General features: G+C 47.7%; 1 protein-coding gene across 1 annotated transcript in view; it reads left to right on the top strand.

Annotated features, from left to right (window-relative positions):
- DPP10 (dipeptidyl peptidase like 10) overlaps positions 1-22,500 on the top strand; it is a 450,217-nt gene that overhangs the window by 155,155 nt on the left and 272,562 nt on the right. Inside the window, exon 3 of the mRNA XM_088475553.1 lies at positions 21,858-21,953. Within this exon, the coding sequence (XP_088331679.1) occupies positions 21,858-21,953 (96 nt within the window). The remainder of the gene's footprint in view (positions 1-21,857; positions 21,954-22,500) is intronic.

The raw sequence follows: 22,500 nt of genomic DNA, 5'->3' as shown, positions 1-22,500 counted from the left end.
ATACCTGTCCCATCCATACATCACCCCCATATACCAGTCCCATCCATACATCACCCACATATACCTGCCCCATCCATACAGCACCCCCATATACCTGCACCATCCATACAGTACCCCCATATACCTGTCCCATCCATACAGCACCTCCATATACCTGTCCCATCCATACAGCACCCCCATATACCTGTCCCATCCATACAGCACCTCCATATACCTGTCCCATCCATACAGAACCCCCATATACCTGTCCCATCCATACAGCACCTCCATATACCTGTCCCATCCATACAGAACCCCCATATACCTGTCCCATCAATACAGTACCCCATGTACCTGTCCCATCTATAACGAATGGACATTAAAGTAAAATGCACTAATACGTGTCACTGTAATCTCCCACCGCTCATGTGTAAGAGAGAAAGTAACCTCGCAGGTGTCACTGATAATTGATGGTATAATTAGCCCTTTGGCACTTGTGGAGCTCCGTAATACATGGCGTGAGGCAAATAATGTACTGAACTAATGATAAATAAGTAACACAAAACTTCTCATTGATCATTGTGTAACCTGATGCAGAATATACGGATAGGAAACAAAAGATTAAAAATTATTTAATTCTGGAGTTGTATTAAGGGCCTGATCCAGTATCGTACGCAACAGCGATTACGCACACAATCGTCCGATTATTTCACACTGTGCATGCAAATACATATGGCCACTGCGATCTGGACTGCAATCGCAGAGACTACGCAGACTTATTGCAGAGTGATTGACAGTAAGTGCCGTTTGTGGGTGGTGACAGGGGGGGGGGGGGAGCCGTCGGGGAAAAGCAGGCGTGCCAGTGCATTTGAACGCCATTGCAGGGGCGTGTATAAATTATCCACTGTGATGCCCTATGCAGCCTGAGCACTCATAGCGTGCGTGAAAGTTAGCAATTTCTGAGTAAAGTCGGAGCTTGTGCAAGTGTGTGTGAGGATGCGATGTCCCGGTGTCCCCTCACTCTCAGGACACATGTAATACAGACAGTCCTGGTCTCCCCTCACTCTCAGGCCACATGTAATACAGATAGTCCTGGTGTCCCCTCACTCTCAGGCCACATGTAATACAGATAGTCCTGGTGTCCCCTCACTCTCAGGACACATGTAATGCAGACAGTCCTGATGTCCCCTCACTCTCAGGACACATGTAATACAGACAGTCCTGATGTCCCCTCACTTTCAGGACACATGTAATACAGACAGTCCTGATGTCTACTCACTCTCAGGACACATGTAATACAGACAGTCCCGGTGTCCCCTCACTCTCAGGACACATGTAATAGATAGTCCTGGTGTCCCCTCACTCTCAGGACACATGTAATACAGACAGTCCTGGTCTCCCCTCACTCTCAGGCCACATGTAATACAGATAGTCCTGGTGTCCCCTCACTCTCAGGACACATGTAATGCAGACAGTCCTGATGTCCCCTCACTCTCAGGACACATGTAATACAGACAGTCCTGATGTCCCCTCACTTTCAGGACACATGTAATACAGACAGTCCTGATGTCTACTCACTCTCAGGACACATGTAATACAGACAGTCCCGGTGTCCCCTCACTCTCAGGACACATGTAATACAGATAGTCCTGGTGTCCCCTCACTCTCAGGACACATGTAATACAGACAGTCCTGATGTCCCCTCACTCTCAGGACACATGTAATACAGACAGTCCTGATGTCCCCTCACTCTCAGGACACATGTAATACAGATAGTCCTGATGTCCCCTCACTCTCAGGACACATGTAATACAGACAGTCCTGATGTCCCCTCACTCTCAGGACACATGTAATACAGACAGTCCTGGTCTCCCCTCACTCTCAGGCCACATGTAATACAGATAGTCCTGTAGTCCCCTCACTCTCAGGACACATGTAATACAGACAGTCCCGGTGTCCCCTCACTCTCAGGACACATGTAATACAGACAGTCCCTGTGTCCCCTCACTCTCAGGGCACATGTGATACAGACAGTCCCTGTGTCCCCTCACTCTCAGGAAACATGTAATACAGACAGTCCCTGTGTCCCCTCACTCTCAGGACACATGTAATACAGATAGTCCTGGTGTCCCCTCACTCTCAGGACACATGTAATACAGACAGTCCTGATGTCCCCTCACTCTCAGGACACATGTAATACAGACAGTCCCGGTGTCTCCTCACTTTTAGGACACATGTAATACAGATAGTCCTGATGTCCCCTCACTCTCAGGACACATGTAATACAGACAGTCCTGGTGTCCCCTCACTCTCAGGACACATGTAATACAGACAGTCCTGATGTCCCCTCACTCTCAGGACACATGTAATACAGACAGTCCTGATGTCCCCTCACTTTCAGGACACATGTAATACAGACAGTCCTGATGTCTACTCACTCTCAGGACACATGTAATACAGACAGTCCCGGTGTCCCCTCACTCTCAGGACACATGTAATACAGATAGTCCTGGTGTCCCCTCACTCTCAGGACACATGTAATACAGACAGTCCTGATGTCCCCTCACTCTCAGGACACATGTAATACAGACAGTACTGATGTCCCCTCACTCTCAGGACACATGTAATACAGATAGTCCTGATGTCCCCTCCCTCTCAGGACACATGTAATACAGACAGTCCTGATGTCCCCTCACTCTCAGGACACATGTAATACAGACAGTCCAGATGTCCCCTCACTCTCAGGACACATGTAATACAGACAGTACTGATGTCCCCTCACTCTCAGGACACATGATGTAATACAGACAGTCCCGGTGTCTCCTCACTTTTTGGACACATGTAATACAGACAGTCCCGGTGTCCACTCACTCTCAGGGCACATGTAATACAGACAGTCCTGTGTCCCCTCACTCTCAGGTCACATGTAATATAGACAGTCGTGGTGTCCCCTCACTCTCAGGACGCATGATGTAATACAGACAGTCCCTGTGTCCCCTCACTCTCAGGATACATGTAATACAGACAGTCCCGGTGTCCCATCACTCTCAGGACACATGATTTAATACAGACAGTCCTTGTGTCCCCTCACTCTCAGGACACATGTAATACAGACAGCCCTGGTGTCCTCTCACTCTCAGGGCAAATGTAATACAGACAGTCCCTGTGTCCCCTCACTCTCAGGACACATGATGTAATACAGACAGCCCCAGTGTCCTCTCACTCTCAGGGCAAATGTAATACAGACAGCCCCGGTGTCCTATCACTCTCAGGGCAAATGTAATACAGACAGTCCCTGTGTCCCCTCACTCTCAGGACACATGATGTAATACAGACAGCCCCGGTGTCCTCTCACTCTCAGGGCAAATGTAATACAGACAGCCCCGGTGTCCTATCACTCTCAGGGCACATGTAGTACAGACAGTCCCGGTGTCCCATCACTCTCAGGACACATGATGTAATACAGACAGTCCCGGTGTCCTCTCACTCTCAGGACACATGATGTAATACAGACAGTCCCGGTGTCCTCTCTCTCTCAGGGCACATGTAATTAATACAATCCTGAGGTCACTCTCTAGGTTGATACCGTAATAAAACAATTGGGACCTAGAGTAGAGCGCTTATCACTAATATCAATCCTTAAACTTAAGATGTCTGAAGTAGCCGAGGTCGTGGTTCTTCAATCCCCCACTACTGGTTTTCAAATCCCTCCGTGATGTAAACCATAGAGGGGGAAAAAAAAAAAACAACCAATGTGTAAATCTATTTAGCTTGTAAGGAATAGTTTTTAGGAAAAAATAAATCCACTATGTCCCACACAATTGACTCGCTGGTGGAGTGTAAGATGTATATATCCTTTGAGAATGAATTCTCCTCTGTACGTTCCCCGTTCTTTTAAGTTCCCCACAGTCAAGATAGAGAGGTGAATGAAAGGAAATAACCCACTCACTCTGCAGTGGATATAATCAGGTGTATGAAGGTTTCTTTGTGTACATGCGTTCCGTACTCACGTATGGAAAAGGTGAAACATTCACATCAAGGTATCTGTCGTTGATATACCGGTCTCCTGTGTCATAGACCAGAAACTAATACATTAAAATGAAAAAATAGACTTCTCCTCGGCAGCTATAAATATATGTATACAAATTTAAAATGTCACCCAGACTAATAGACACATATGACACTGAATAAAGTAATTTTATTAAAAGATCAAGACCGGCAGGATTATGGTAAAAACCATTTGACTTCGAAGTCTAAGTCAAGTCCCCTGGGATCAAGGTTCCCTATCTCAAAAATGACTCTCATTTCAGCTCGAGCCAGTCTCTCATCCTCATCATTTTTGCGCCAAGTCAATGGTGATGATCGGCAGGTATACTGAAGCCCGGCTAAGGTACAGACAATTATTTTCTTATCCAGAAAGTGAAAAATTGCATTTAGATCTGCTGTTACCTTGTATTGTCTGGACACAGGGCCTGATTCAGACCCACTCGCGAGCGGCTGTCCGCTCGCAAGTGGGTCGATGTTATGGACTGAGCATGCGCACGACGGAGGGAGTTCCGTCGTGCGCATGCGCCAGACGCGACGAGCGAAGGAAAGTCCTTCGCTCGTTGTGTCCGATCAAAGGGGGCGTGCTGTCAATGTTGATTGACAGCACGCCCCCTTTGGTGGGCGTGCCGGGGGCGTGGCTGGCAGACGGAGGCATTCCCATGGGAACGCCTACCGTCTGAGTCCTGCCCCACTGACATCACTAGTGATGTCAGTGGGAGTGATTTTGGCTCTGATAGAGCCAAAATCACTCCGGAGCTTGTGGTTGAAAACCTCAACCGCAGGCTCCGGCTCGCAATTTCGATGGTCGCGATGGTCTCGACCATCGCGGCCATCACAAAGCACGCTCGTATAGCCTGTGGGTGGTGACCCACAGCTATACGAGCGTCCAGGAGGACGCTCCATGAAAATGGAGCCCGGCCCTCATTCAGAGCGTGCGCTCTGCTCAGAGCGTACGGCTCTGAATGAGGGCCACAGTTTCCTTTTTTGCCTTTTTATGGAATAAATACATTTTTAGGAATTAAAACTTTGGTAGACATCAGTTTTCCCTTTGACACAGGAGACCGGTATATCAACGACAGATACCTTGATGTGAATGTTTCACCTTTTCCATACGTGAGTCCAGTACGCATGTACACAAAGAAACCTTCATACACCTGATTATATCCACTGCAGAGTGAGTGGGGTACGTTGTTTCCTTTCATCCACCTCTCTATCTTGACTGCGGAGAACTTAAAAGAACGGGGAACGTACAGAGGAGAATTCATTCTCAAAGGATATATAGATCTTACACTTCCCCAGCGAGTCAATTGTGTGGGACTTAGTGGATTTCATTTTTCCTAAAAACTATTCCTTACAAGCCAAATAGATCTACACATTGGTTATTTTTTTTGTTTTCCCCTCTATGGTTTACACCACGGAGGAATTTGAAAACCAGTAGCGGGGGATTGAAGAACCACGACCTCGACTTCTTCAGACATCTTAAGTGACGTTTCTTCATAAAACTCCCTGGTGAACGGATATTGATATTAGTGATAAGCGCTCTACTCTAGGTCCCAATTGTTTTATTGCTGTAGGAATTTTTGAGTGTCGGGTGATACTCAGGGGCCTATTGAGGGGAGCTGCTGTCGGGTTTGCCCAGAGGTGTATGTTGTTTTTATTGTAATACTCTCTAGATTAAGGCCCTCATTCAGAGCCGTACGCTCTGAGCAGAGCGCACGCTCCTGAATGAGGGCCGCCCTCCATAAAAATGGAGCGTCCTCCTGGACGCTTGTATAGCTGTGGGTCACCACCCACAGCCTATATGAGCATGCAGTTTGATGGCCGCGATGGTCGTGACCATCGAAACTGAGAGCCGGAGCCTGCGGTTGAGGTTTTCAACCGCAAGCCCCGGAGTGATTTTGGCTCTATCAGAGCCAAAATCACTCCCACTGACATCACTAGTGATGTCAGTGGGGCCGGCTTCTGACGGTAGGCGTTCCCTTGGGAACGCCCCCGTCAGGGAGGCACGCCCCCGGCACGCCCACCATAGGGGGCGTGCTGTCAATCAACATCGACAGCACGCCCCCTTTGATCAGACACAACGAGCGAAGGAAAGTCCTTCGCTCGTCGCGTCTGGCGCATGCGCACGACGGAGCTCCCTCCGTCGTGCGCATGCTGAATGCAGACCATCGACCCACTTGCGAGCGGACAGCCGCTTGCGAGTGGGTCTGAATCAGGGCCTAAGTTAGGACAATAAGTAGTATTTAAGATGAAAAAATGTAAGAGTTTCATCATGTAATATAAGAGATTGGACTTTGATATAACGTTTATACTTTGCACAATACTCTAGCAGCTTGCGCTGTGCAAAATGACTATATCCTGACTTCTGTCTACACCTCCATAGGCTGCGGGCAGATATCAGCTAGAGGGGTTGGGTATGGGACCTCGACAGTCAGAATCCAGACACTATTAGGTAAGTATTCTAACGCTAACCCTTACCCCTAACCCTCCCTTCCCAGTGCCTAAACCTAACCTAACCTTCCCCTCCCCTCCCCACACCCTAAACCTAACCCTCCCCCTAGTGCCTAACCCTAACCCTCCCACCTAGTGCCTAACACTAACCCTCCCCCTAGTGCCTAACCCTCCCCCTAGTGCCTAACACTAACCCTCCCCCTAGTGCCTAACACTAACCATCCCCCTAGTGCCTAACACTAACCCTCCCCATAGTGCCTAACACTAACCCTCCCCCTAGTGCCTAACCCTAACCCTCCCCCTAGTGCCTAACACTAACCCTCCCCCTAGTGCCTAACCCTAACCCTCCCCCTAGTGCCTAACACTAACCCTCCCCCTAGTGCCTAACACTAACCATCCCCCTAGTGCCTAACACTAACCCTCCCCCTAGTGCCTAACACTAACCATCCCCCTAGTGCCTAACACTAACCCTCCCCATAGTGCCTAACCCCAACCCTCCCCCTAGTGCCTAACCCTAACCCTCCCACCTAGTGCCTAACACTAACCCTCCCCCTAGTGCCTAACCCTAACCCTCCCACCTAGTGCCTAACCCTAACCCTCACTAGTGCCTAACACTAAACCTCCCCCTAGTGCCTACCCCTAATGGTGCATACACACGGTCAGATTTGTTGGCAGATATGAACGATAACGATTTTAAAAATCGTTCAATTGTTCATATCTGAAAGAAAATCTGACATGTGAGCCTGCAACGATAAACGATGCGCGTTTCCGCATCTCAGTTAACGATATCTGACATCGTTTGTGTTTGCAGTAAGATTTTGCCGATTTCATTCATTTTAATACTGTCTGAAATCGATCAATCGTTGATAAAATCGTTCAGTCGTTCATCTGACAGATCTGACAGTGCGTATGTAACATAACCTCTAACTCTAAACCTAACCCTCTCTTTAACCCCTGATACTTACCTTCGGGGTTCTGGAGTCGGTATTTTGACTGTCGGTATCCCGTCTGCCAGGATGCTGATTACCTCCCCAGCTAGTGACTGGAAGCCGTTCTAGCGGCAGCTCGCAGGTAACCCAATTAGTCCCATACAGTAGTTTGCAGCAGGTGTGGTCGTTGGACAGACGGGAACCGTCCATTTAGTGATTAGTTTCCTAGATTGCCTCCAGTTTCTGTCACAAGCTAAGGGGTGTGTATTTGATCATTTCCAATAAGCTGCTCCTCCAGCATGTTGGGAAATTTACTAATTTTTTCCCTATAACACAGCAACTCTACATACTAGGATCACACACTCATAAGTGCCCTCTGCTGCCCTGAGGTCTGCCCTGATGTGGGTAGTAATATACATGGAAAAAATTGAGTTGTTGCCTATAACAACATATCAGCTCCTAGCTCTCATTTATTTAGCACAGTATATAAAATGACATTTAGAAGCGGAATGTGTATGTAATACCGGCTGTCGGGATGCCTCCTGTCAGAATACCGACAGTACAATCCCAATGGTAGGTATCCCAACAAGGGTCGGGAAAGTATACTTATCCTCCTCCCTCTAACCCTCCCTTATTGTCACCTAACTCTATCCCTTCCCACCCTGCACCCTAACCCTCCCCATTAGTGCCTAAACCTAACCCTCCTCCCATAGTACCTTACCCTTAACCCCCCCCAGTGGTGCCTAACCCTAACCCTCCCCCCTAGAGGTGGTTAACCATAACCTCCCCCCCAGTGATGCCTAACCCTAACCCTCCCCCCTAGGGTTGCCAACCCTAACCTCCCCTCCCCAGAACCTAACCCCAACCCCGCTACGCTCCCTAAACCTAACCCTCCCCCCTGCGGTGAACGCTAGGGGCGTCCTGGACTTACCTAGTTCGGCTTGGCATCCTTCGGCATTCCGGCGTCAGGATTAAGATAGGCGTCAGTATTTTGACGCCTATCTTAAGTCCCTTGTCGGAATTCCCTGTCGGTATTGAGACCGGCGGCATCACGGCCCGCCGGTCTCATCACTACATCCCTTAGAAGCTGTTTGCTTGCTATTATGGACAACTTCTCCACTTTCTGTCTATTTATTCGGCTTGTTCTCCGTGTAGGCCGCGCCATCATCTTTGCTCGCTGCTCTTCTTTTGATTCATTTTCATGATACAGAATTTATATACCTGCTGATATCCGGGGCCAGCGGCCCTTTTGATATATGTTGTTACATGATACTTTTTGATGTAATACAATAAAACATTCTGACAATTTCCAATAAAGTTTTGCAAAAAAATAAAAAAATATTCGACAGTTCCGCGGTTCAGATAACGCAGGATAGAACCGGGGGGAACATAAACCTCTAGTCAGGGATTGATGGGGCTAACAAAGTAAGGGCCATGTTTTATTTAGGGATTGACAGTTGGTCTGGTGACAAGGATACGTGTTGGCGTTATTAGGGCCGTGTTTTTTGGTATGTGAATAGGTGTAATGCTTTGATTCTGACCTCTCACCCTCCCTCCCCTATTGTGTCTTGTGTCGGCTTTATTTCATGGCAGGGAAAGACCAGCAGTATAAAAAGCGTCCATCTTGCTGCAGTATGTGCGATGCGCACCCCTTCAATGCACTGATTAGGCTGATTTCACCCTACTGGGGTCAGCGGCACCTCTCAATCGATAGAACCTGTATAGTGCATTGGCAGAAGCGCAGAGAGGGGGGGAGCGGATTCTAATTACCCGGGCCCGGGCTTGTTGGAGGTTCCCTGGTCTGACACCGCCCCTCCTCCCTTTTACCTGTCAGCAGCCCAGTCTAATATAAGCTGCATCGCTCAATCTTTTCTGCCTGGCTTAATTGGAAGGATTTATTCCAGCGGGAGCTGCAGCTATACGGGGCTCGCTAGCAGTGGCAGGACTGCAAAGCCGAGAGGTACGTAACCAGAGCTGTGGATCATTTATTGCTGTAGGCCGCTGTGCTGTCACTCTTTTTGCTGGACTTTTGTATTGTGCTGGAAACCCCGGAATCTCTGGAGTTGCACAGTGGAGAGTACATCTCCTGGGGTCTCCTAATACTGTAGGTATACGTTTAGGAAGCCGGCGGCCGCAATACCGACCGCCGGCTTCTCGAATCCTCAATCCCGGCTAGGGTTAAATGACAGGCGTCTAAAATCTAGACGACTGTCATTTTCCTGACGCCAGGAGACAGGCGCCCGGCATCCCGATTGAGCGGATGCCGGGCGCCGCAAGCGGACAGCCGCAGGGGGGGGGTTAGGTTTAGGGCACCCGGGGGGGACTTAGGGTTAGGCACCCCCCCGGGGGACTTAGGTTTGGGCAGCGGGGATGGGGGGGGTTAGGGTTAGGCACTTAGAGGGGGTTTAGGGTTAGGCACTTGGGGGGGGAGGTTAGGGTTAGGCACCGTTAAGGAGGGTTAGGGGGGTTGGTTAGGTGAGTAAGTACTTACCTTAGGGACGATCGGGATTTCCAGCGCTGTCGGGCTTCCGCTGCCGGGCTCTGCTCTTTTGTCGGGCTGCCGGGAATCGAACTGCCGGCCATTCGGCAGCCGGGATTTCATACCGAATGCATACTGTAACCCATAAGAGTGACCAACGATAAACAGGTGTCTTACATGTGGATACAACTTGGAGCCTTATAGCGGAAAAGAATTTGTGACTCTATGCTATACTACTGCAGCTAACCAACGAAAATCTGCATAAACATTCCGAAATCGGTGCATGAGAGGTGTTTCTTAAAGTGAATAATTCACATCTTCTAGTAGGAGTGAGATATATATACAAGCGGCCATTGTTTTATTTTGTCTCATGCAAAGGGACATATAGGTAGATTTAAAGTGGATGACCAGTAAAAGTATATTAACGTATTATATGCATTTTTATGTTGTGATTTACTTGTTGAAAGTCTAAAGGTATACAATCGGGAAACTGGCTGCCTCAATACCTGCAGCCGGCTTCCCGACTGCTTTATCCCGGCGAGTATGAAATGCCGGGCGTCTATATCTAGACGCCTGTCATTTTACCGACGCCGGGAGACGGGCGCCCGGCATCCCGATCGAAGTGATGCCGGGCGCCGCGAGCGGACAGCCATGGGGGGGGAGGAGGGTTAGGTTTAGGGCACTCGGGGGGGACTTAGGGTTAGGCACCCCCCCGGGAGGGTTAGGGTGAGGCTAGGGGGAGGGAGGGTTAGGCTAGGTGGAAGGAGGGTTAGGGTTAGACACCCCCCGGGAACTTAGGTTTAGGCGGCGGGGAAGGGGGGGTTAGGGTTAGGCACTTAGAGGGGGGATTAGGGTTAGGCACATGGGGGGAGGTTAGGGTGTTAGGCACCCCTAAGGAGGGTTAGGGGGGTTAGGTTAGTAGATACTTACCTTAGGACTATCGGGATTTCCAGCGCTGACGGGCTTCCGCTGCCAGGCTCTGCTGGTTTGTCGGGCTGCCACTGCTAGGATTCGAACTCCCGGCCATGCGGCAGCCGGGATATCATACCGATTCCAGTCTAAATGTATTTTTTTTAGGACAATAATTTATAAAGTCATTTTTATTCCAAAAACTTGGCACCTTGCTTATTCTTTCTACCGTATCCAATTATAGGCGTAGGAGTAAAAAGATCGTTCATTTCATCTGAAATTCATTCGTAAGGTTTAGAGCGCAAAACTATTGTCTGTAAAATCTCATGTTGGTTTATTAGAGCTGGCACAAGCTCTTTTTTGTTTTGCTGCTAGTTGTTATATTATTTCCAATTAATTAATTAGCGCTTCCCCTTAGTATTTTTTTCTTTTACTGTGTGAAGTTTTAATATCACACCTGCCCTTGATATTGGGATCGCTGACCCTCGTGAGTTGTGACATCTTTTGCCTAAGACAAGTGGGCGCTAGTTGTTTGCCGTTCTTTCCTCTGCCACCATACTTATCATTGTAACAAATAAATAAACCGACCATTATTTTGAACGGCATATTTGGTCTAGTGTCTTTAGTTAAGTACAGGTCCGGCTCCAGGGCTAATAGCGCCCTGTGCCGGCCAAGTGCTCTACGCTCCTTATCGCGCATGGCCGCAATTGGCGGTGTGGCCTAATTACCATAGGCCTCACCTCCTTACGTGACGTTATCTGAGGGGCGTGCCCGCATGGCACGCCTCCAAATAACGTCAGGCTGGGGAGAGCCTCACTACCCAGGTTTCCCCCCTGCCCTCTCACGGCACTGAATGGATGCATCCATTCAGACTCCAGGGTCCCGTTACCACTGCACAGCTGTGGCGGTGGGGGTCCCCAACCCCCCCAATTTGACTACCCGCAGGCCACTTCGACCCACGGCTGGAACAGTGGGACAGTACTGTCCCTCTGAAATCGGGATGCTGGGGAAGGGTGCGCCCTCTATGGGTGACGCCCCTGTTCGACCGCACAGGTCGAACACCCCTAGAGCCTGCCCTGGTTAAGAAGTTTATGGTTACATCCATCATCTGACGATAGAGAGTTTAATACATTTTTCAACTCGTTTTTAAGTCAATTCTGTGATTTGTTTTACCATGCCACTGCCAAATATATTATATATATTATAATTTTTTTATGTTTGATACACACATTTAGAGCTTTATTTTGGTTTTTAGGCTTCCATGATAAAGGGGAGGTGGTTCTATCCCTCCATTGGCAGCTGCCTGTCAATGAGTATTGAATGTTACACAAATTTAGCTTCGGGACTCGCTCCCTAGGGGAACGTACTGACAGATGCTTAGTAACTAAATAGCGCCTGAATCATTGTGTTCTCCAGTCACCGTGGTGGGAGCAGAAATGTTGGTGCTTTTTATAATTTTTCTACATAAGTCGTCAAATCTTATCACTAAGGACAAAATGGTCTGTAATGAGCTGGAACGTTATCATGTCTCCCCCCCCAACATTTACTGCATGGAGAGCCCAAGGATTGCTGCTCTGCCTCAGTAATATGTTCCTGCGTCTTCGGGAAGCTGCCAGGAATGTGAATGAGGCCGCAGGGACCGCGCTCGCTACCTGTTCTCTGCAAAGTCACTTCTCAGTTCAAGATGGTGATTCCTGTTAATTAATCCCCCAGAGATTTAGCTGCTATTTCCAGCGAGTATCGATAGGCGGTTTAGGAAAATGTGCTGTTTAAGGTAAAACACCAGAGAGCTCATGAATTTTTCATATTTCTGCTGTGAAACCAGTCACATATTCCTGGTCGTGGTGATGTGACCCAGGGAGCCGCATTTAATAATACCGAAGAATTAAAGAGCTGGTGGAATAAGTTCAGGGGATACTGAAAAGGCTGCCATATGCCCCCCAACATCACAGCAGCGGGGTTATTGCTTTATCAGGGCGCAGGTTGTGCAGATGTCGGGGATACCCCCGGGTGGGGTCACAGCTCTGTTTCTGCAATCCTCTGATCCTCTCCAAAATCCTGAATCATTTTCTTCCTTTAACTCATACCGTGCACTGAACGGCGAGAAAGCATTTTCCCATTAATATTGTGTCGTGTAATAGAACCGGCAGATTCTCTCTCCAGAAATCAGCACATTTTCTTCTCTTCAACTGCGATTTGGATGAGACTTGGGTGTGGATTGATTGAAAGATCTACAGTGTCTAGATAGAGTGTCAATAGGTCGACAACAGATGATTGACAGGCAATAGGTAGACGCGTTCTTATGGCTGACAGTCATATGGTCGACTCAGAATAGATATTTAACATTGATCCTATCCCTAACTCTCCCCCTGGTTCAGGGGCGTATCTATAATGGGTGCAGGGTGTGCGGGGAACACGGGCCCATGGGTCCAGGTTGGCCCCACACCGCACACCCTGCACCCATAACATTACTTACCTCTCCGGAGTCCCACGTCGGCGCGGGCGTCTGGTGCTGTAATACGACTGGAAAATGGGCGCGGCTGCCATTTTCCCGTCATTTGCACATGCACAGTACAGAGAAAATGGCCGCCGCGGCCATTTTCCCGGTGACCTGTGCATACACTATAGACTATGGACACACTCTAGTGCCCAGAGTCTATAACTCCGGCGCTGGCCGCACACAGCTCAGTGCACTGTCGGCCACCGAGCAGAGAGGAATGGGCCCGTGTCGGAGACTGCACACGGGCCTCCTCCTCTCTAGAAACGCCCCTGCCCTGGTGCCTACCCTCGCCTTAGTGCCTAACCCTCCCTTTAGTGCCTTACCCTAACCATCCCTAACCTGTTCTCTTCCGCAGTCTAATCCTAACCCCTCCGCCAGGTACAGAAACCAAAAGGCGCACATCCACATGCCGATAATACTGAGTGATTAAACGATCACGACATCATAATCGTGCAATCGCTCTGTAATCATGCACAAATCGTGAACTTTTATGTCGTAAACGACCAGCGATGCGCGCTCCCGCTGGTCGTTTCCGACATCGATCATCGGCCGAACATGCTGAACAAGCGATAACGTCAGGTTGAGCATGTTAGGGGATGATTGATGAGCCTACGCTGAAGAACTGATCGTTCAGTGTAGGCAACGCACAGACGAAACAAATGCACGATTACAATGTCGTAATCGTGCAGTCGTTTTTTGGTCTGCAAGTGGACGTGTGCCATTACTCTCTAGACCTAAACCTAACCTTAACCCTAAAAATAATGAAAAATAATGAAAAACCACGTGTTGACCTTTTATGTGTCGACCATTTGTGGTGTCAACTTTTTGACCTAAGTCCATGGTGACTTTTTTCCAACTGTCGACCATGCCGTCAATTTGTATGTCGACCATCTGGTGTCGACCTGTTGACTATCTAGACACTGTAGATCTTCCATCCGGATACCATGAGAATCACGATATAAGTTTTGTTTGTAGCACTGTACTTCCAGGGCTGTTGATACTTCATCAGTGTCGGCATGCAGCTAAACACATTTCGACATTATGACCACGTGTCAACATTCTCATATCAACATTATGAATGTCGACAAAATATACCACACCCTGTGTTATCATTATGTAGCTACGGTGCATATTTATGTTAGCAGGGCCGAAACTAGGATATCTGTCACCCTGTGCAAGGCAGTAATTTTGCGCCCACCTCCCTTCCCGTACCTGGATTTGTCCTTGCTCCTCCATAAGGCAGTGCACTAGTCAGACGTTCCTGGTATAGTGACTTACACTATTCCACACACCATAATGCCCATTACACATTATGCCACACACTGTAATGCCTATTACCAAAGTGCCACTTACATAATTGCCCAACACCATTTTATGCCCCACAGTAAGGCTTCTAATTACTTTAAAATTACCTGCTCGTTGTCAGGGGTTTTATGCTTATTACCAACTTGCTCGTTGTCGGGGGTTTCATGCTCATTGCCATGGGGTTTCATGCTCGTTGCCATGGGGTTTATGCTCGTTGCCAGGGGATTTATGCTCGTTGCCATGGGGTTTATGTTCGTTGCCAGGGAGTTTCATGCTCATTGCCAGGGGGTTTCATGCTCGTTGCCATGGGGTTTATGCTTGTTGCCAGGTGGTTTCATGCTCGTTGCCATGGGGTTTATGCTCGTTGCCAGGGGGTTTCATGCTCGTTGCCATGGGGTTTATGTTCGTTGCCAGGGAGTTTCATGCTCATTGTCAGGGGGTTTCATGCTCATTGCCATGGGGTTTATGCTTGTTGCCAGGTGGTTTCATGCTCGTTGCCATGGGGTTTATGCTTGTTGCCAGGGGGTTTCACGGGAGAAGATGCAGCTTTCTGGAGGGCCGTTTTCAGCAGAGCCCATGCGGACGGAGCCGTCCGCATGTAATCTGCAACCCCCAAGTCTCCACGCACGTGCACCTCTAGCCTCCCCCTAGTTGCGGCCCCGATGTTAGGTAAGGCTTCTAATTACTTTAAAATTACCTGCTCGTTGTCAGGGGTTTTATGCTTATTACCAACTTGCTCGTTGTCGGGGGTTTCATGCTCGTTGCCATGGGGTTTCATGCTCGTTGCCATGGGGTTTATGCTTTTTGCCATGGTGTTTATGCTCGTTGCCATGGGGTTTATGCTCATTGCCAGGGGTTTCATGCTCGTTGCCAGGGGGTTTATGCTCATTGCCAGGGGGTTTATGCTCGTTGCCAGGGGTTTCATGCTCATTGCCAGGGGGTTTCATGCTCGTTGCCATGGGGTTTATGCTCGTTCCCAGGGAGTTTCATGCTCATTGCCAGGGGGTTTTATGCTCGTTGCCATGGGGTTTATGCTTGTTGCCAGGTGGTTTCATGCTCGTTGCCATGGGGTTTATGCTTGTTGCCAGGGGGTTTCACGGGAGAAGATGCAGCTTTCTGGAGGGCCGTTTTCAGAAGAGCCCATGCGGACGGAGCCGTCCGCATGGAATCTGCAACCCCCAAGTCTCCACGCAAGTGCACCTTTAGCACCCCCCCTAGTTGCGGCCCTGATGTTAGGTTGGGAAAAGCCTTTACTCTTCAATTTTTACCAACAGGTTAATCCCGGACCTCTATGGGGATCGGAGGCTTACTGCAAGGAAGCTACAAAAACCTTTGCTTCGAGATGCAATACCCTATAGCCGTTTATAGGATACTTCACAAGATCTACTCTCGGTCAAAGCTCAATGCCCAAGCACAGCCATCAGTCATGCATGCGCACACTGCAGGAACTCATCGCCGTTTGCGTTATGCTGCCGGTGACCAGGAGTAAATCCTGACAGTGCAACGTGGATTTCGCCGGGGCTAAAATAGTAACCCCAGATCGATGAGGTGCGCTGGGACAAAAATCTGCATTTCCACCATAAGCCGAGATACAGATTTTTACTTTGTGCGCCTTTTAATAAATAGACACCTATATATATTTATGTTTTATACATAAATAGACGTCGACCCCCCCTTTACAGTAAACTTAGGGCCTGATTCAGACCCACTCGCGAGCGGCTGTCCGCTCGCAAGTGGGTCGATGTTATGGACTGAGCATGCGCATGACGGAGGGAGCTCCGTCGTGCGCATGCGCCAGACGCGACGAGCGAAGGAAAGTCCTTCGCTCGTTGTGTCCGATCAAAGGGGGCATGCTGTCAATGTTGATTGACAGCACGCCCCCTTTGGTGGGCGTGCCGGGGGCGTGCCTCCCTGACGGGGGCGTTCCCACGGGAACGCCTCCCGTCAGAAGCCGGCCCACTGACATCACTAGTGATGTCAGTGGGAGTGATTTTGGCTCTGATAGAGCCAAAATCACTCCGGAGCTTGCGGTTGAAAACCTCAACCACAGGCTCCGGCTCGCAAATTCGATGGTCGCGATGGTCGAGACCATCGCGACCATCACAATGCACGCTCGTATAGCCTGTGGGTGGTGACCCACAGCTATACGAGCGTCCAGGAGGACGCTCCATGAAAATGGAGCCCGGCCCTCATTCAGAGCGTGCGCTCTGCTCAGAGCGTACGGCTCTGAATGAGGGCCTTACATAATACTTTAAAGATTGAAGGAGAAATTTATACCTTCTCTCTAAGGCTGGGATGTACTAACCTTGCGGTGTACATCCCGCCAGCCACCGCAAATTTACTAATCGCATATTGCTAACATATGCGATTAGTATTGCAAAGGACAGCTCTTGCGATAAGAGCTGCCCTTTGCGAAGCTGCCCACACCGGGTGAGGGGGTCTCTGCGGGTCTCCTCCCTCTCCTGGCCCCAGGAGCTTCCAGCTGGTGACCTCTGCAGGAAGTACCGGGCTCCTCCTCCCTGCACCCGAAAGAATAGGAGGAGAAGGAGGCAGGGGAACCAGGAGGAGCCTGCAGGAGGCTGAGGTGAGTGGGTCCGGCAGTGAGAGGTGCTGGGCGACTGCAGGGCGGCGAGGCGGCAGTGAAGCGTCGGGGAGCAGGATGCGGTAAGAAGCCCATAGGCTTCTTTACGGAAGCGGCAGAAAAACCTGGCGTTATCCTCCGCATCGACAATCTGGCGGCCGGAGCTTAGTACATATGAAAATGCAGTTAAAACCCAGAAACGGGGTTTTTACCACATTTTTTTCCTTTAGTACATCCCAGCCTAACAGTCATGAACGTCACGTGGCAGTTGCTTTGAGATATTACATATTCCTAGTGTGCTGTGCTCTTCAGCCACTTTTATACAGCATCACATTACAGTACTGAGCCTCTTAGAGGAATGTATACCATTGATAATGTTTCAGTTGTTAATGGATATGTCCACCATTGGGTGGTTGCACGCACTTTTTCCCATATAACATCAGCCGGCATCAGCACAGGGCAAATCATCCGACTATTATCCCCATTTTCTCAGTAGCTGTTCATTTTAGATCCTCTGGGGCCTATTTATCACATAATTCTCTCCATGATTGCATCTGCTTTGCATTTTGCACGTACAGCTGGATAGTCTCGTATGCACAGTTGTGCGGCCGGTCCCGAAAACACGGTAAAGCGATCATTTTAATTCTTACTGATTGCCAGGACGGGCTCTTATGGGGGCCCTGTGTCTCGGTGATTTAATTTGGGGCATTTCCCACAAGAGTCCTTCTTGCCATCCCCTCAGCTACTAGCTGTTTCTTATAAGCTCGCTGCAGTAAAGATATAGGTGTAATATGGAACATATACTGTATACTGTATAAAACAACATCATAGGGTCAATCCTATTAGGTGCGAATTGCGAGTATCGAGTTTGTTTCTTGAAACTCGCAGACTTCACACAAATGCGCACTCCCGAGAATTCTCCAATCCAATTAAAAATGCCTAATTGCGGTACTCGCAGCGGAGCGGTGCGAACTGACTGCCAAATGATTTGTGTGAGAAGTGCAGAAAAAAGTGGTGAGACCATCCTGGAGCCCCCAAAATTTATAAATTCATTAACAGGACCGTATAGAAGGCTGTTTGTGGGCATTAGGAAGGTACTGTAGGTTTTTTAAATGGCATCAAATGGTTAATTTGTGCTTTTATTTATGCAAAAAAAATTATAAATAGCAAACTTTTTTCATTTAATCTCAAATTAAACAGAAAATTAAAAAAAGTAGGAAAAAAAGTGATTTTAGGGTACTTTTGAGAGCACCTCGAAAAAATGTATAAAAATTATTTTAAAAAAAAACACAATCAGTTTTCAATGTAAAAAATATTTTAATTAAATTTATGGTGTCCAAACTGACAAAAAAAGTTGATTTTGGGGTAATTTGAGGAATTTATTTTTTTTTACCCCCAATAATGACATATAATTATTGTACTAATTAAACTAACTGGAAACTTCCAATTGCCTAATTAGTCTTTAAGGGGGGTGTCCGACATTTTAACCTTAAAATAAAGATTTTATTTTCCATCTTTCACCCTCAAGGAGTTGTGAATGGAAAAATGCGAATTCAGTCTGACTGGTTCAGTACGAGTTGCTAATTGGATAGCAAAATGAATTCGCTGTGCGAATTCAAAGAGAAAATAGCAACTCGCACCTAATAGGATGGAATCGGTATGTAATACCGCCGGCCGCATGGCCGGCAGTTCGAATCCCGGCAGCGTCAGGCCGACAGAGGAAGAGATCCCGGCAGCGGGAGCCCGACAGCGCTGGAAATCCCGATCGTCCCCAGGTAAGTACTAACTAACCTAACCTTAACCTCCCTTATGGGTGCCTAACCCTAACCTCCCCCCAAGTGCCTAACCCTAATCCCCCCTCTAAGTGCCTAAACCTAACCCCCCCTTCCCCGCTGCCTAAACCTAAGTCCCCGGCGGGGTGCCTAACCCTCCCTCCCTCCCTCCCCTAGCCTAACGCTAACCTCCCGGGGGGGGTGCCTAACCCTAAGTCCCCCCGGGAGCCCTAAACCTAACCCTCCCCCCACGTGGCTGTCTGCTCGCGGTGCCCGGCATCCCTTCGATCGGATGCTGGGCGCCGGTCTCCCGACGTCAGTAAAATTAGCGGAGTGTACATCTAGATGCCAGTCATTTCACCCTCGCCGGGATATGACAGTCAGGAAGCCGGCTGTCGGTATAATGTCAGCCGGCTTCCCTATTGCATCCCAATAGGATTGACCTCTTTATGCTTCAACCAAGTAATTTGCGGATTTTCATTGCATGGTCCTCAATCAGCGCACCGTAACCCTGCCATCCCTATGACAGGTGGGATCATCAGTAACAATTCAATATATTTGTTCCATTTCAGCCAAAATATATTAAGTATAAGGTAGTGGCTGAAAACCAGAAAAAGAAACATTCAGCGCTAGCCTGAAAAAAAGACCAGGTTATCATGCCGCAGTGAAAAAGAGGTCACTAGAGAAATCAAAAACACACAAGAAAACTGTGCTTAAACACCCTTGCTGGGACATCAATCAGACCAAAAATAAAAAGATATTTAATCACAATACTTCATCAATAAAATAAGCCGAGGGCTGGATAAGCAAAAAGCAATATCACTGGCCTCATTTTTTGTAATTGGTTAGAGCACAGGTTCTCAAACTCGGTCCTCAGGACCCCAAACAGTGCATGTTGTCGATGTCTCCACACTGAATCAAGTGAAATAATTAGCTCCACCTGAGGACCTTTTAAAATGTGTCAGTGAGTAATGATTACACCTGTGCACCTGCTGGGTGACCTGCAAAACGTGAACTGTGTGGGGTCCTGAGGACCGAGTTTGAGAACCACTGGGTTAGAGGTTAGGAACCTGTTGCTAGGTAGATTAATTGGTTTGTTGGTTTTGATTGGTCAAAGGAATTGGCCTATGAGTGGGGTTTGGGGCGTATACCTTTAAAGGGGCTATTTATGGTGAGATTTGAGTATGGTACAGCCTCTTTTTGGTTTGGAAGTCCCACCCACCCGCCCAAAGCTTTTAAAACTACTTGTTTGTTTGTCTTACTAACCTTTAAGAAACGTTCAGCGGAGTCAGAAGGCGGGAAGGCGCTACTAGCCAGCGGCCACAGGTGGCATAAGTGGTCGTTGTGGGGCGCTTACCCTATTGAAAGACGGCGGGTGTGTCCTACCCCTGCGATAGGACAGCGGGCATTTCCTTACGGAGTGTCCATACTGTGCCATAGTAAGGGGTGGTGAGTCCTGCACAGCGCAGGTTATGCCGTTATAGAGGGGGGACGTTTTAGTGGTCCCCCAATTTTTTAAGAGAATCAATTGGCTAGAGCTGGTTCTTGGTAGCGTCCTTCTTTGCCACCCTTATTGAATTTAAATTAATTATAATGAATAAATAAATAATTTTGAGCTTTAAACCAATGCAGTAGTGTCGTGGTCGTTATTTTTAGCACTAAGCTAGCTTAATGGTTTGTATACAAGTGTTAATTGCAATAAATCAATGGACGCCTTAAAACAACAAAGTGCAGTATTGTCGTAAGTTGTACCAAATCGCGCATACATACAAACAAGTCTTTAAACAAGAAATTATGTAAACATTCCTTAGAATAAATTATTAGTCATCATAAAAGGAGTTGATCAGACTCCAATTATTTTACTTACAAAAATGATAAAAATCAGTGCAAAAATACATATCCAGCAGAAATTTCCCAAATGAGCCAAAGTAGGACACAAACAGTAGTGTCCGTTGTCCTAATTGGCAAGCTGGAATTCAGATAACACTAACTTATGTTTGTTGCAATTTGTATAACAAAAACGTTTCCTTAGGAGAGCCAGAATGGCACAGAATGAATAATGTAGTGGCTGCCCATTATAGAATATCCCTTTTTATATTACTTTTGGCATCTGTTGCTGTATGTGAAGACTAGAACAGATAGAGATAAAATGGATAAAAAAATTGAGAACAAACAGACGGCGGCAGTAAAACGTATTCGCCGACTGACCGGCATTTTTTTTTGCTTTGTTTTCTTACTTCACATAATCAAAAATTTAAGTCAAATAAAATAAATAAAATAAAAACACCTGAAGCTTTTTCTTAATGTACTATTTTCTGTGCGACTATCATCCTCTCACCGTAGTACCTGCCGCCTCGATCTCATCACCCCCCCCCCAAAATATCCGCTACCTCTTCCCTACTCTGTCTCACCTTCAGCCTCTCCACTGGCACTGCGCTCCAGCCTTCCAAGCTTGACTATGGGGCACATCCTTCACTACACAGGATGGAGGGGAGCCGCACATGCACAGTAACACACTTGGCAAGGTTGGAGGTCATGCACCCAGTGGTCCAGGGTCCTAGTGCCCGGATGAAAAAGGAGACATCACAAAGCGGTTTATCTCCTCCAACACAAAGTTGAGCAGTGTTGGTCACTGTATCTCCTGCCAAATGCTCCCCAACAATCAGAACATCTGGTTAAATGATGCACCAGCATCACCTGTGTGAAAGCCCCCTACTCTGCTTTCCGTCTGCTCTGTGTCAATCATTTACCCAGGCATTCCCGGTCTTTGCCCCCCACCTGTAGGTATCTTTGTAATGATTAATAACACCATCAGTTCTGTTATTGATATCAAACTCATGTTTTGTTGGCAGCTTAAAAAGGAAATATGTCATTATTAATACATGTCATTATTTTTCTTTTCCAGATGAAGTGACAAATTCATCAGAAACAATTCTCACATTGGAGGATCTTTTCAGGAAAGAGTTTTCCATCCAAAATCCAGAACCCAGGTGGATCAACGGTAGGTTCTCCAATAAGGGGTGAAATGTTAATGTTGAGATGACTGTCTGTTACGTCGGGGCGCAATATTACTCTATAATGTTTGCACAAAGTTCCTGGGTCCAGCATATGTGTCTGTGGAAAACCAGTCAGTCCTGGACGTTCTACAATCTGTATATTTTATTAAATATTGTTTGATTTAGATGTGTATTACCCAAGTGACATTAGACTATGGGGCACGGTAAAATCCAGAGCTGATACACGTTAATTACTTTAGGCTGGAGACAAACCCTGACTCTGGTGATCACATAAAGTAGACGAAGTTACTGGAATTATTATTATTATTATTATTATTAGTATCCTTTATTTATAAGGTGCCACAAGTGTTCCGCAGCGCCTTACACAGTACATAAACAAATAATTTGACAAGTGACTTACAATACAATATAGGACAAGGACAGGGATAATATACATTGTTACATTAGTGACCATAACACCTAGATATGCAACAGAGCGTAAGCAACCAAGTGTTAGGTGTCCTGGTGGGGGGTAAGAAGTAGATGAAAGTA

Source organism: Taudactylus pleione, unplaced genomic scaffold (assembly GCF_031769625.1).
Source record: "Taudactylus pleione unplaced genomic scaffold, aTauple2 ptg000173l, whole genome shotgun sequence".
Classification (NCBI taxonomy): domain Eukaryota; kingdom Metazoa; phylum Chordata; class Amphibia; order Anura; family Myobatrachidae; genus Taudactylus; species Taudactylus pleione.
The sequence above is the reverse complement of the archived record's forward strand: the minus strand, read 5'-3'. Positions and strand labels throughout refer to the sequence as shown.